The 13374-nt window shown below is 52.7% G+C and overlaps 5 protein-coding genes across 5 annotated transcripts; 3 read left to right on the top strand and 2 right to left on the bottom strand.

Annotated features, from left to right (window-relative positions):
- Positions 1-247: 247 nt before the first annotated feature.
- On the top strand, positions 248-1671 carry CDV56_107131 (putative cytochrome P450 monooxygenase; the record flags this gene model as incomplete). Its single annotated transcript, XM_026760750.1, has 2 exons — positions 248-1525; positions 1573-1671. The coding sequence occupies 2 exons, from the start codon at positions 248-250 to the stop codon at positions 1669-1671; spliced, it is 1377 nt and encodes a 458-aa protein (XP_026616815.1).
- A 115-nt stretch (positions 1672-1786) lies between these two features.
- CDV56_107101 (cupin domain-containing protein) lies at positions 1787-2485 on the bottom strand (the record flags this gene model as incomplete). Its single annotated transcript, XM_026760720.1, has 2 exons — positions 1787-2101; positions 2162-2485. The coding sequence occupies 2 exons, from the start codon at positions 2483-2485 to the stop codon at positions 1787-1789; spliced, it is 639 nt and encodes a 212-aa protein (XP_026616814.1).
- A 1300-nt stretch (positions 2486-3785) lies between these two features.
- On the bottom strand, positions 3786-4922 carry CDV56_106983 (uncharacterized protein; the record flags this gene model as incomplete). The annotated part of the gene is made up of 2 exons (XM_026760602.1): positions 3786-4667; positions 4728-4922. The coding sequence occupies 2 exons, from the start codon at positions 4920-4922 to the stop codon at positions 3786-3788; spliced, it is 1077 nt and encodes a 358-aa protein (XP_026616813.1).
- Positions 4923-5985: 1063 nt separating this feature from the next.
- CDV56_106850 (uncharacterized protein) lies at positions 5986-7348 on the top strand (the record flags this gene model as incomplete). Its single annotated transcript, XM_026760469.1, has 3 exons — positions 5986-6406; positions 6481-7095; positions 7164-7348. 3 exons carry the CDS (start codon positions 5986-5988, stop codon positions 7346-7348), a joined length of 1221 nt encoding a protein of 406 aa, XP_026616812.1.
- Positions 7349-8603: 1255 nt separating this feature from the next.
- Positions 8604-13100, top strand: CDV56_106524 (class V chitinase Chi100; the record flags this gene model as incomplete). Its single annotated transcript, XM_026760143.1, has 4 exons — positions 8604-11550; positions 11628-11760; positions 11831-12141; positions 12220-13100. The coding sequence occupies 4 exons, from the start codon at positions 8604-8606 to the stop codon at positions 13098-13100; spliced, it is 4272 nt and encodes a 1423-aa protein (XP_026616811.1).
- Between the last annotated feature and the right edge of the window lie 274 nt (positions 13101-13374).

Raw genomic sequence — 13374 nt, 5'->3', positions numbered from 1 at the left:
AGTACTTAGGCTTGCTTGTGCTGTTGAGGACCTTTGGGCTTCGAAATTGAGACTCATCGCCTGGGGAAAAATGAGCGACTGCCCTTTCCCCGGTTCTTTTTCTCGGGTCGGGATATTGCGGCTGTGTACTGTGGTGTCATGGTATGGGTTGCTCACCTCCAAAGCCATTTCGTTGACTGACCTCCTCAGAGGAGAACAAAGTTCACAGTTATGCTTCAAGCTCTATTTTAAAAAATGTCCCAGGCAAATGGCTGTGCTTGCGATTTTACTATTGATTTTCACAGTACTCGGCGCCCTCCTGTGGAACTATACGCGGCTAAACTCAATCCCCGGCCCATTGCTTGCAGGACTATCTGATATTTGGTGGGAGTGTCTCAAATCGTCACCACAATATGCTTGTCGTTTGGATCGTCTTCATCAGGAATATGGTGAGGTGGTTCGCATAGGGCCGAGCACTGTCAGCATCTCTGACCCTTCCGCCGTTTTCTGGCTGGATGCTTGTCCACGAAGGTTGAAGTTCCTTGATAGTTATGTTGATGAATCGGAAGAAGGGACTGTGAATGCTCGTCTCAGAAGCAATGATCGTGTTGACCTAAACGCGCTGGCAGACCACGCCTTTCAACATCACGATAAAATCAAGGATCTGGTTCTCGACTTCTGCAGAGCCGTTCGAAAACAACACACATTGAAACTGGCTGTTTTCCGACCCTTCGCGACCGACATTGTTGGACACATGTTCTTGGACGACCTTGATAACCAAGCAGCACCCATGCCTACCGGGTCAAATCACACGGATGGATGCCGATTTACAACATTCCTGGACCATAATATGTTCAAGAGCCCAATTGCCAAGCTAAAGCGCAAACACAACAATAGCCTCCCATGGGTTTCTTGCACAGGGGCCTCTTCCGGGTTGAATGATGCATCTATCTTCGAGCTTTTGCCGGAGACTGGCAGAAGAACGCTCCTGCGGGCAGAAACCCGTCAGTATGGTGATCCGCACGCCTCTTTGAACTTGACCCGGGCGGAGTGCATGATCGCCGCATTTGTTTCAGTGTTTCTCCATTTGTTAAAGTGTCCTACTGCTATGTGTCAACTCAAGCACGAGGTAGACGTCGCATTTGGCAAGGCGGCCTTATCCGATATTCGTCAGGAAGAGACGGGGTCACCCGTCCTACCATTCCTGGATGCTGTCATGAAAGAATCGATGCGACTTGGCATGGAATTTGATTATCGAAGCCATGTTCCAGCAGGTGGTGTAGCAGTCTCGGGACATTATCTTCCCGAGGGAACGGTCGTTCAGTTTCATTCAGAGACTTTAAGAAACAACCGGACCATCTATGGAGAAGACGTCTCTTCTTTCCGGCCTCAGAGATGGCTACAGGCAGACTTGGACCCACGGCAACGGAACCGGATGGAGGAAGGATTGCTGGTTCTTCGACTGAGTATGCAAAGTTCTGCGAAGGCTCGATCTGCATGGCTGGAATTGAAGCGAGCTGTTGCTCTGATCATCTGGAGCTTTGATGTAAGTGCAGTTGCAGTCTTTAGAGGACCAGACTAATATATTATCAGTTGCATCCTGTCAATAATGATGAAGTGTCCATACAAGATCCCGCTCCTCCAGAGCAAGAATACAATATCTTGGTGAACTTCACTCCCAGAATGCATTAATTCAAAATATCGCCATAGAACAAACCAATCGATTAGGGACTCATTAAATACAGTTGTTGCCAGAACAGGAAGATGAGACTACGAGCGGTGCATGCCGAGGTAGTTCTATACACGCTCACTCTCCCTTCACCAGTCCCATCTTTTCATTTTCCGCCTTGCTTCGCTGACTCCATTCCGGGGCCTCATCTTCGCCCCTTTCTTCCTGTGCATCCCCTTCTGCCTTGGTTTTGTGCACGGTGCTCGGGTAATGCTCGGCCGGCGCATAGATTGTCACCACCTCCAAGGGAACGTCGCCGATATTGAGGAATTGATGCTGGGTGCCTGCGGGGACGATGACCACATCGCCCTCCTTGAGCTCCTGCTCCTTCCCAGCGACGATGGCCTTTCCCTTGCCGTGTGTGAAGATGAGCGTTTGGTCGACGGTGTGAATCTAGTGGTCATTGAGCTCTTGATCAAGCCATCCGAGGTCGACATGCAAAAGGCAACGAACCTCATCTCCAATCTCTCCATTCACTGGTACTTCCATGGCAACGAACTGGGAGTACAACCCGGTATGTAGGACTTTGCGGAACACGCCAAATTTCCGGTTGGGAGACATCACGCCGGGAAGGTAGACCATTTCATTCTTGGGTGGCTTGTCAACCGTGTTGCCGTTGAATTTGTCGAAGTTGGACATTTTGGCGCCGCTCTGGTGGAAGCTTTGCTGGGGGGAGTTCTTGCAGGAGAAGCTAGGTGCGATGGGCAGGCGGAAAGAAGTGTTTAGGACAGAACGAGTTGTCGCGCGAGAAATGCCAAATTGTCGCTGAAGCAGCATTTTATAGTAACCAGCGTCTCTGGAAGATCGAATGTCATCGTTGGCATTGGCTTATCTTATACAGGGCGTCTAGACCCGTTGACAAATTCGACCGGAAAGGCCGCGGCTATGGTGACGTAAAGGAGCGGATTCTTGATGCGTTCATCATTGATCCATCAAGGAACCGATCCACTGTGTGATCTTCAATTTCGATGATGGAATGATCTGATCGCTCAATAGCCCTGTTTTCACTGCATTAGTTGATGAAGAGTGTCTAAGATCATGGTGATCGATATTGAATGGGTTGTGCCAGGTAACCACCTCACTCCATACCATTGGGGTAATCATAAATGCGGAGTATGATTTTGAGTCCTTTTTAAAATGAACGGAAAACTCTCGTCACTCCAGATCATTAATGTCAGATTGCTCTCGAGGTATATCACTATGATTATAGATATATGATCCCCAGACTAAGGAGTTTATTATCTGACACCTTTTAGTCGAGCAGTATCAGATTATAATCGAGCCCCTAGATTCAATTCTAAGATGGTATAGACTTTCTAGATTAAGTTAGAGCATATAGCGCGCGAGAGTATGTGATACTAGGATATATATTAGAAATAGTCTATGGACACTGTCTTGTAATAGGCTCATTGGGTGGGGAGCGGGCTAACATCCTCACTGTAAGTAGATGCCGTCCTTCTGCCTTCGACATACTACTAGATGGCTAACTGACACAGTGGGATGAGAGTAAGTCTCCTGGGGTAGATACAGCCCCAGCAAGAACTAATACTATTTTCAGTGACTGTCATAGTGGCTCTCTTCGTAGCCCTATTCCAGTATGCTGTCTGTAATGAACAAGGTAACCCTATGCCTCATCCACCCAACCCTGACCGAGCAGAGCAGAATGACCCCACACCGAAAATACCTATTCGATTGAATGCACGGTCAGAGAGTCTGTAAGGGCCCTGCCTGGATACAGTGCTGTAGAGGAATGCCTCGTGAATGTCACTTCTCTCCCTTCTCTTCTCTTACAGAGGAAAGTCTCCTGCCCTGAGATGGCATCATTTTGTAATATTAATGACCATTGGATCGTTCTAGTTCGCCTCTCTGTAAAGAAGATTGAATTACTGTAGTGTTGGTGGAACAGAATCTCTTGACCCGAACTATTGCTGGACAGGTCTTATAAGAAGAGGCTGTGGAAATATATGTATAGTTTCATGAGATGCCTTGATTGGAGCACCACTACTCTGCAAGGCAAGGATTGTTTAACTCAGGACTGCAGATTGCTTTCATACAGGAAAGCTCTAAGCCATGTTCACTAAATACCAATGCAGACATAGTAATTAGGCCAAAGACCAGCACAAGTGTTCCCCACGGCAGGATTCCAGGCGTAAAAGTCATTCAGTGCGATCCCAGCTGCCGCAGCAATATCATAACAGCCATCTCCACTAACAACAAGATAGAACTTCTTGCAGTTGCTCACCATGCCTGTCTGAGTTGGGGTTGGAGTGGCAACCCCGTTGCCAGAGGTCGTTGTAGTAGTCTTAGTAGTAGTAGTAGTGGTACCTGAGCCGCCGATGATGCCCACACAGACGTAGTAATTAGGCCAAAGACCAGCGCAGCTGCTCCCCACGGCGGGATTCCAGGCGTAAAAGTCACTCAGTGCAATCCCCGCTGCCGCGGCAATGTCATAGCAGCCATCTCCACTAACAACCAGGTAGAACTTGTTGCAATTAGTCACCATGCCTGTCTGGATTGGTGTAGGGGTGGTAACCCCGTTTCCTGCCGTGGTTGTGGTGCTCGTAGTCGTAGTAGTCGTAGACGTAGTAGTCGTGGTAGTTGTCGTGCCACCTGATATCACACCAACACAGACATAATAGTCGGGCCAGAGCCCCCCGCAGGAGCTGCCAACTGCGGGGTTCCAGGCGTAAAAGTTGTCGAGAGATATTCCCTGAGCAGCTGCAATGTCGTAGCAGGAGTCACCACTGACAACCAGATAGAACTTGTTGCAGTTGCTCACCATGCCGGTCTGCGTGGGAGTCGGCGTGGTGACGCCGTTCCCGGCCGAGGTGGTTGTGGAAGTCGTCGTAGTCGTGGGTGCCGTCCATGTTGGACTCTGGGAGATATAATTGACCTGCACGCAGTAGTAGAGGCCTGAGATCAGGTTGCAGCCATCACCCAGCTGACTGACGCTAGGGTTCTACCCGAGTCAGTACATGTAGGGAAGAGGATACTGCTGGGCAGCTGGACACTGGCTCACCCATTCCTCGAATTCGGCCGCAGTCATGCCGTAAAAGCGGTGGATTATCTCGCATGTCAGGCCGTATGAGGCCTGCACCCATTCACTACAAGCCGACGCTGCCCCTGGCGCAGGTGTTCCTGGAGGAGTTACCAAATAGGCGTCGACCAGGCAAAAAGCCACCGCGGAGGCAAGAAATCGGAGGGGCTTCATCATTCTGGTCAAGGGTATGTGATAGCAGACGAGGATTGAAGCATGAAGAGAGTGGGATGGGAAGCGAGGTAGTCAAGATAATAGTAACAGCCGCTGCTTTCAAGTCTGCACTCTGCAACCTCTGCATTATTGGCATCAGCCCCGGCCTTCTCCGTTAGCACATCGCTAGGTGTGATTCAATTTAATCCCTCAGATATAGCTAGCAGCCTGACTGTGGCAGCCCTCGGAGTGATTCCCAACTAGTATTTGCCGTGATACCATCACATTTACAGATATTGTAAGCTGATTGGGTAGAGACCAAATTTCAATATATTAAGTTTAATCACATGAATCATGTCACTCACCTAGCCAGACCCTTTTCAAAGATAATACCTTAATATATAATATACTAGGTGGTTGACAAGATCCACTATCAGGCACTCCCCGCGTTAGCCGCACCGGCTCATCTCCGCAACGCACGCCATGTAACATTGCTAAAAGCTCACTCCTCTACTCTGTACATCCTTCAGCATCCGTAGAGTGCCAAGCTGATTTGCCAAGACAGCTCATTTTACAAGAATTGGATCATGAGGCTAAGCACTAGGGTGACTGAGCTTAGTCCAAGGTGATCTTTGCCTGAATCAAAGTCTGCTGACTCTGCTCCACTGCAATGTGCAGATACGACAGGGTTCCCTAGCCGTACTGTACGTCCTGTGTCTACCGTATGTATACCTTAGTATCTATTGTATCTACTGTTTACAAGGATAGAGCAGGAGTGGGACTGTTCTGGTTAGGGGGTTACATTCACTCATGGCTAGGAGGCGAACTTCGGCAAAATGACATTGACAGATGCTCTACCCGTGAGACAATTCATGGGTAGACACTTGGGTATGGAAAGGATCTCGGCTGCCAACTGCCAACTGCCAACTGCCAGCCAAGTCTCTTCTTGTGGTCTGTGGTTTTGTTAAGACTCGCGGATTGACGCTATCCACGCTCCCAGGTTGATACTTATCCAAGGTCCTTTCAACACCCTTTCGACTTTTCCCTTCCATCTTGGTGATAACCTCCTCTAGTCCCTCAGCTCAACATGCGGTGGTCTCTTGCAGGGCTGCTGCCGTCGCTCTGCCTTGTCGTCCTCACCAATGCCTCCCCACTGGGACATGATACCGCCTACGATGTCAAGGAAGTCAACTCCCTCAACACTCTCGTTCGCAGAGTTCGAACCGGCCCAGGTGGTGGCACAGTCACCACCCCAAAGAAAACTACAGATCTCTTTCTGCTAGATAGCGGCCCGGGAGGTTGCACTAGCAAAGAGACAACCCTCGATGACTGGTTGACAGAGGTCTTTCTCCTCCACGACGCGATCAAGACGGCGTACGCAAACATCCAAGGAGACAGGTCTTGGATGCTGATGTGGTACACCTGGTTCGGAGTCCAGCTTGATTTTAAGACCGGAGGTGTGGACGTGAGTGACGCTGCCAACAAGAAGCTATGGGAGACGATTGGAGGTACCTATTTTCACCCAGTTGCCCTCCACACTACGTACGGTGTGCTCTTGGATACCCAAGGTTAATCAATATAGACCACATCTCACGCGTTACCAAATTCCTTTCCGGAGCTGGCCTGGCCAAGCCCCAGGTAGCGGGAGAAAACCCTCGCCTGTTCTGTGGGCCCGAGGCAGGCAAACATCAACCCTGGACTGGATCGGTCGTCAAGGATCATAAAGGCCAAGATGTCGTCACCGAGAGAGATCCCGAGACTCAGCAGCCGATCGAGTACTTGAACCTTGGAACGGCGTTTCTGGAGACATCCAGGAACCCAAAGGCCAATGCCTTCTGGTTCAGCGCGTTCAACGGCTACGACCTTGACTACAAGGGCGAGACAACCTTGTGTCCCGACAAGCGGTACGCCAAAACTGCCCGACCAGCAACGTCGTGGCCAACGATATTCTCGGACGGCGCAGACTTTACCTTTGGCAGAGCCAACAGGCACATCTTGTTTTGCCCCCTGTCCTTTTCTCCTAACGCTGGATCGCATTCCTACTCATCCCTGACAAAGGCCGTCGAGGAGGACAATTACCCCACAGCTGGATTGAAGGACGAGAGCGAGGCTCTGGACAAAATGATGACTGTTAGTTCTACAATGTACCACGAGCTCTACCATCTGACCGATGATGATAACACACCGGATCAGGATTGTACGTATTTGACCCTTCTCCGCGGTTTCTTTCTTCAACCCACTTCCGACTAACCGCTTGGTCTGTAGACAGCCTGAATAACATCATAAGCAACGCTGCAGATCCTTCGAAAAGAGAAGGCAACTCCCACAACCCAGAGACATACACCTTTTTCGCAACGGCGGCGTACCTGCTCCTCAATGCACCCAAGGACGAAGAACCCTGCTTGTACATCGGTGGTTTTCCGAAAAAGGCTTCCGATCCTTTCGCCTGATAATAGCAGAAGGAATCAAGGGCCAGGCGTGGGGTGCGAAGTATCAGATAGGTCGCTTGGCAATGTAACCCTGTCAGAAATTAGGAGCGTTATATTCTTTCAAGTCAGCTGCACATTCCTAAGTAATAAGAATTATAGTGACCGTCTGACTGATTTGCAACGCACCGTAGTACAATGTCTCCGGTTCTACTCAGTACTGAGCGCTAGTATACTTCTCAGGGGCTGTATGCACTTGCAACCTCGCCAAGTGCTAGTCCTTACTAGTGGCAGGGTGAGGGATCGGCAAGTACACCCCATAACGCTCTTCTTACATCCTTGTTCAAAAGGGCTCATATGCTGGATTCAAGCCAGAATTCATCGGGCCGTACTCCGGATAAAGGCAGTACTGTGCCGGCTCGTTTTCTAGTTTGAGGCTACTAGCTTTTGTGATATAGAGAATAAGACGCTTGCTGAGAGCCGGCTTCTTGGCAGTCATTTTGCAGTCTGCACTCATGGCTTGAGTCTGTCGATCACTTGAGTACTTGACCTATCTGGAAAGCAGGGCGGCGAATAGGGCTCTCACCAATGCACCCATTTCCCTGAAGACCGGGGCTCTTGATCTCTTCCTGCCGAATTGTATAGTGCAATGTAACCAGGGAAAGGGTGCGGGGTGGCGCTGCGGCGCAAGCGAGCTGAAGGAGCCAAATTAACCATGACTCGAACCATGCAGCTAGGACCCTTAGGAGAGAGCTAACGCATGTTCAGGGTGGTACTCCGTAAAGGCGCATGCATGATGGCAGGCTGCTAGAGTAAGCCGTAATCATCCCAATCGAGATGATTATGCACCAGCCAAATCATGCAGTCCACTTAGTTGCACACCTCGATACTACCCTGCTCGCACAGGACAGCAAACACCATTCTTCCTGAGGGCAGCGTTGTCCACACATGTCAGACATATAGGGGTGTTTTTCGTGCCTGGGCCCAACTGCGGCTCATGATATTAAAACATACCGCTAATTGCGATACAAGCGAATGTATCTACTATGTACTCCTGAGTACCTCTGAGGGAGCCGGTATTGCCAGCATCCGGATCGGTTAATAGGGGTCAGAGGAGCATGTCCAAGACCGCTCGTCTTGCCTAGGCGCAGCATTGTCCACGCTCCTTCATAAGCCGATCAACTTCGAGGCTGGTGGCAGAGTCCTCCTTCTCTCCCCCCTCAAACATTCTTTGCGGCCTGCTTTGTCTCTCTAAGCGGCCATTCTTTGCCGTATCAAGATGAGACTACCTTCGCTGGCGGTTGTCTGGGCTTCCTCAGCCGCTCTGGCATTAAGCAACAATGCCAATGATGCGGCCAACGCCTTCCTGGCGTCCCTTTCTGTCAGCACCGTCTCTAAAACTGTTGCTGGCAGTCCCACAGACCTGGCAACTGCGCGAGAGGCCATCCTTGCCGGGAACTACACCTCGCGGCTGCATCACCAGGGCAGAGATGGCTGCCCCGGGGGGTGTAGTAGTGCAGGTATTGACACCAGCGCCTGGTTCGTATACGGCAGCCTCGACCGTCTTGACAGGGCGTGCAAAAGGCCCATGCTCCTGGACTTTGCGCTGGTCAACCCCATCAACGACCGGAAGTCGCATGTCGCCATTTCTGCGTGTACCGCGGACTATGCAGATCTCTCGGATCCTGCGCCTGCTTCTAATTCTGCTGCCGCCTGCGCTTTGAAGGGAGTGGCGCAGACCAAGACGACATCGTCTTTGCAGCTGGCATCTTCGGGTGCTTCGTCTTCGACGCACGTGACTGATGTCGCCGCTGCTCTGGAGCAACTGCGGGCATTTGCAACACTGTCTGATGCCGGCTGCAACGAGACCATCAAGTACGCCTACTCCCGTGACGTGGCTGTGGGTGTGTATGCTGGTTCAGGACTTGCTGGCCAGGGGGTGCTCAGCGCGGTTCTCCAGAAGCTCAGCGCTCAAGTCAAAGACGACGGCAGCGTTGCCGAGAGCCTGTCAGTCGAAATGTGCAGCAATTCCACGGCCCGGTACTCATTGAGTGTCCTGGTCAATACCAAGGGCGACCTGGGTGCTGTCCAGCGGGGACTGCAGGTGTCCAAGAACGGCAGCTGTGTGTCTACGGAGACCAGGCCGGCTGCCTCTGACTGGCAGACAGTGACCTATCTTGTTCCTTCTGCGACCAACATCACCCGCACCAGTAACTCGACCAAGCTCGCTTCAACTCGTGCCACCGAGTGCCGCACCATTCAGGTAGACTCCGGAGACTCGTGTGCCTCACTGGCGACCGAATGCGGCATCACGCCGGCACAGTTCACAGAATACAATCCCGACTCCAGTTTATGCTCGAGCTTGACCCCAGGCAAGCATGTCTGCTGTAGCGCCGGTACTCTTCCAGACTTCACGCCAAAGCCCGGCGCGGACGGCTACTGCTACTCGTATCTCGTGAAGACGGGCGACTCCTGCGCATCACTTGCGGCGGCCTACGACCTCACCAATGAGAAGATCGAGTCGTTCAACAAAGAGACCTGGGGCTGGAATGGATGTGAAAAGCTGTTTGCTGACTACAACATCTGTCTCAGCACTGGCTACCCGCCCATGCCGGCCACCATTCCGAATGCTGTCTGTGGACCGCAGGTCAATGACACGGCAAAAGCACCCCCGGGGACGGACCTGAGCACCCTGAACCAGTGCCCATTGAATGCGTGCTGCAATATCTGGGGCCAGTGCGGAACGACGGGAGACTTCTGCACGCCTTCCAACTCGTCCACGGGGGCTCCAGGAACGGCTGCCCCTGGCGAGAACGGGTGCATCTCCAACTGCGGGATGGACATCATCACGTCCAGCGCGCCCGCGGAAACGTACAGCATTGCTTATTTCGAAGCCTTCAACTGGAAACGCGCCTGCCTGCGCATGTCCGTCAATAGCATTGACACTTCAGCCTATACACACATCCACTACTCCTTCATTACGCTGAACGAGGACTTCTCCATCAACACCGATGAAGTTGCTGACCAGCTGCCACTCTTCAAGGGTATGGCCGGCATCAAGAAAATTGTGTCTGTTGGCGGGTGGGCGTTCTCTACAGAGCCCGCCACATACCAGATCTTTCGCAATGCTGTGGCCACCCAGGCAAATCGCAAGACGCTGGTCACGAACATCATCAAGTTCCTAGACGACTACAATCTCGACGGCGTCGACTGGGACTGGGAGTACCCTGCCGAGCCCGACATCCCTGGCATCCCAGCGGGCACCGAGGCTGAGACTACCGGTTTCTTCCTGCTGCTGAACGAGCTCAAGCAGGAGATGCCATCTGGCAAGACAGTCTCCGTCACCGCACCCGCCTCGTTCTGGTACCTCCAGTACTTCCCTATCGAAGCTCTGAGCCTCGTCGTCGACTACGTGGTGTACATGACCTACGATCTGCACGGGCAGTGGGACTACATAAACAAGTACGCAACTCCAGGATGTCCGTCCTACGACCAGGGATTGGGCAACTGTCTGCGGTCCCACGTCAACCTCACCGAGACTATCAATTCGCTGTCCATGATCACAAAGGCGGGTGTGCCGTCCAACATGATCGTCGTCGGTGTCAGCAGCTACGGCCGCTCATTCAAGATGACCACCCCGGGCTGCTGGACCGAGCAATGCACCTACACGGGCCCCGACTCAGGGGCGTACCCGGGCCGCTGCACCAACACCTCTGGCTACATCTCCGACTACGAGATCCGTGAGATTATCCGCCAGAACCCCACAGTCCAGGAGCACTGGGATGCGGACTCGTACTCCAACATTGTCGTCTTCAACGACACGGAGTGGGTTGCGTACATGGACGACGACAACAAGGCAACGCGCAAAGCCCTCTACCCAGGGCTCTCTTTCCTTGGAACTGCAGACTGGGCAGTGGACTTGCAGTCTGAGAATGGCGGCGGAAGTGGAAGTGGCTCAGACAACAGTTCATCCGGCGGGACCATCTATATCAATCCTGATATCTGGAACTCCGCAGCGCCTGTGGTGACTGCTCCCCCCGGTGCATCGCTCATTTGGCCCCCCATGCCTCTATCAACTCCCACAACCATCACTTTCCCTCCGTGGACGACGACCATCTCGTACTCCAGTCTTACAACGCGCACGAGCACTCTTTCCGACGGCACAACCTCGACGTATCCGGCGTATGTCTATGAGTCATGGCTGACTGTGATCACGATTCCTCCCTGTGAGTATTCTATCTATACCTGCCTCTTCTTCTCCACCGTAAGGATACGCAGTTCACTAATGGACGCAATTTTCCAGTGACGACCACGGCCATCAATGTCTGGGGCGTTTCCCTTCCTAGCAGCTCCAGCTCCAGCTCGACAGGTGGCCCCGTTCCTATCATCTTGAGAAGCTCGGTGCAGCCACCCCCATTTACCATTACCGTTACCCCGTAAGTCTAAGCCTTCCATACCTCTGGGACGAGAAACTTCCTATTAACCAACTCAACTCGTTCTCTTTAGCGTGCTGAGCGGCACCACCTCTATCATCGGGGCCACCGAGACCACGACAATTTCCTTGGACCCCGTCATCTGGGGCTCCTCGACCTACTCCCCTCCGGTTGAAACGAGGACTCTGGGTGGAAGCACCACCGTCATCGGCGGGCAGACCTTGCCCCCGACACCCATCACTATCACGCCCAACCCGCACCCCACGACCACGCCGGAACCCGGGACCACGGACCCTGCGCTCAATTCCAAGAAACCCTCCTGGACACCTGGCAAGCCACCGACCCCTACGGCCGAACCGGGCTGTCCTGGGTGCGGCACTGGTTGTGAGTCGCTGTGTTTCTTTGTCTTGTTTCTCTTTACATGTGGATGACATAGCAACTAACACGACTTTCACCATCTAGGTCTCCTGTTCTGCAATCCTGACTGCCCCTTCTGTCCCCCGGGTGCATTTGGCCCTCCTGGCGGTGGCGGAGGGGACAACAATAACAATGATGACGACGACGATGACGACGAGGACCCCGATAACAAGGGCGCTCAATACACGATTGTGTTTGACTCTATGGCCGACGACCCCTTCGCGACAGCCTTTGTCGCCGCGGCGGACCTCTCTTCCCTCGATGCTGAAGTCATGTCTCGCGTCAGCTCCGCGTGGGGCCTCAGCACCACCACCACGACAACGACGACTACGAAGCCGACGACTACAACGACGGAAAAGCCCACTCCCACACCGACTGCGGACTGCATGTTCTGGGACAGCGTCTTCTACTACACGTTCGAGATCTACAATATCGACGGCTGGGTGTCAGACGGCGGCGACTCGCTGCACGACGAGGAGGGCGGGTGCGGCGCTATGACGGGCTGGGAGTGGCACGAGGAGAGCTCGGACCACTATGCGTATGTGTACTTCAACTTGCCTTTCTTCATGAAGGCTGGCTGCGTGGAGCGCGCGATCGTTTCGGCTGGCGGACCGAAGATTTCGTGCCAAGGGGGAGGGGTTGGCCCGACGAAGCGAGACGTCGACGTTGACGTTGACTTTGACATCGAGGCCGAGGAGGAGGAGGAGGACGAGGACGAGGACGAGGACGGTTGGACGAGACTAGATGCGCGAGGCACCGGGAAGACTCTGGACACGCCGGCCTTCCCGTCGTGGACAGACGAGCAGCTGCAAGAGTTCCAGAGTTTCTATGAGGCTATCAACATGCAGTCTGAGACGGCGGATAAGACCTATGTGCCGATGACCTGGGGGGCGACAAGTACAAGTCCGATGACAACTTCTGCTTAGTGATCAGGGTCCTTGTAAATGGTTCTAGATATGTCCTAGGTACCATAGCTTGTAGCCTTGTTCCCGATGAATAATGCACGCAATCCAGGCGCACTGATGGGGAGTACCCGGGTCCATGTTCACCTGTACAAATACCTGCGTATAGTACCAGGCACAAGCACCCATTACGTAGAATTGCTTCTCTCGCTACTGCTACCTAACTAGTTATTATTCTATCAAACCCTGGGAGGGGTCACATCACGTGCCAGGCTCTACGGGAGTATATATATATTCA

This window comes from Aspergillus thermomutatus, assembly GCF_002237265.1.
Source record: "Aspergillus thermomutatus strain HMR AF 39 chromosome Unknown NODE_34, whole genome shotgun sequence".
Lineage (NCBI taxonomy): Eukaryota > Fungi > Ascomycota > Eurotiomycetes > Eurotiales > Aspergillaceae > Aspergillus > Aspergillus thermomutatus.
Note: the sequence above shows the minus strand (reverse complement) of the source record. Positions and strands in the feature narration are given on the sequence as shown.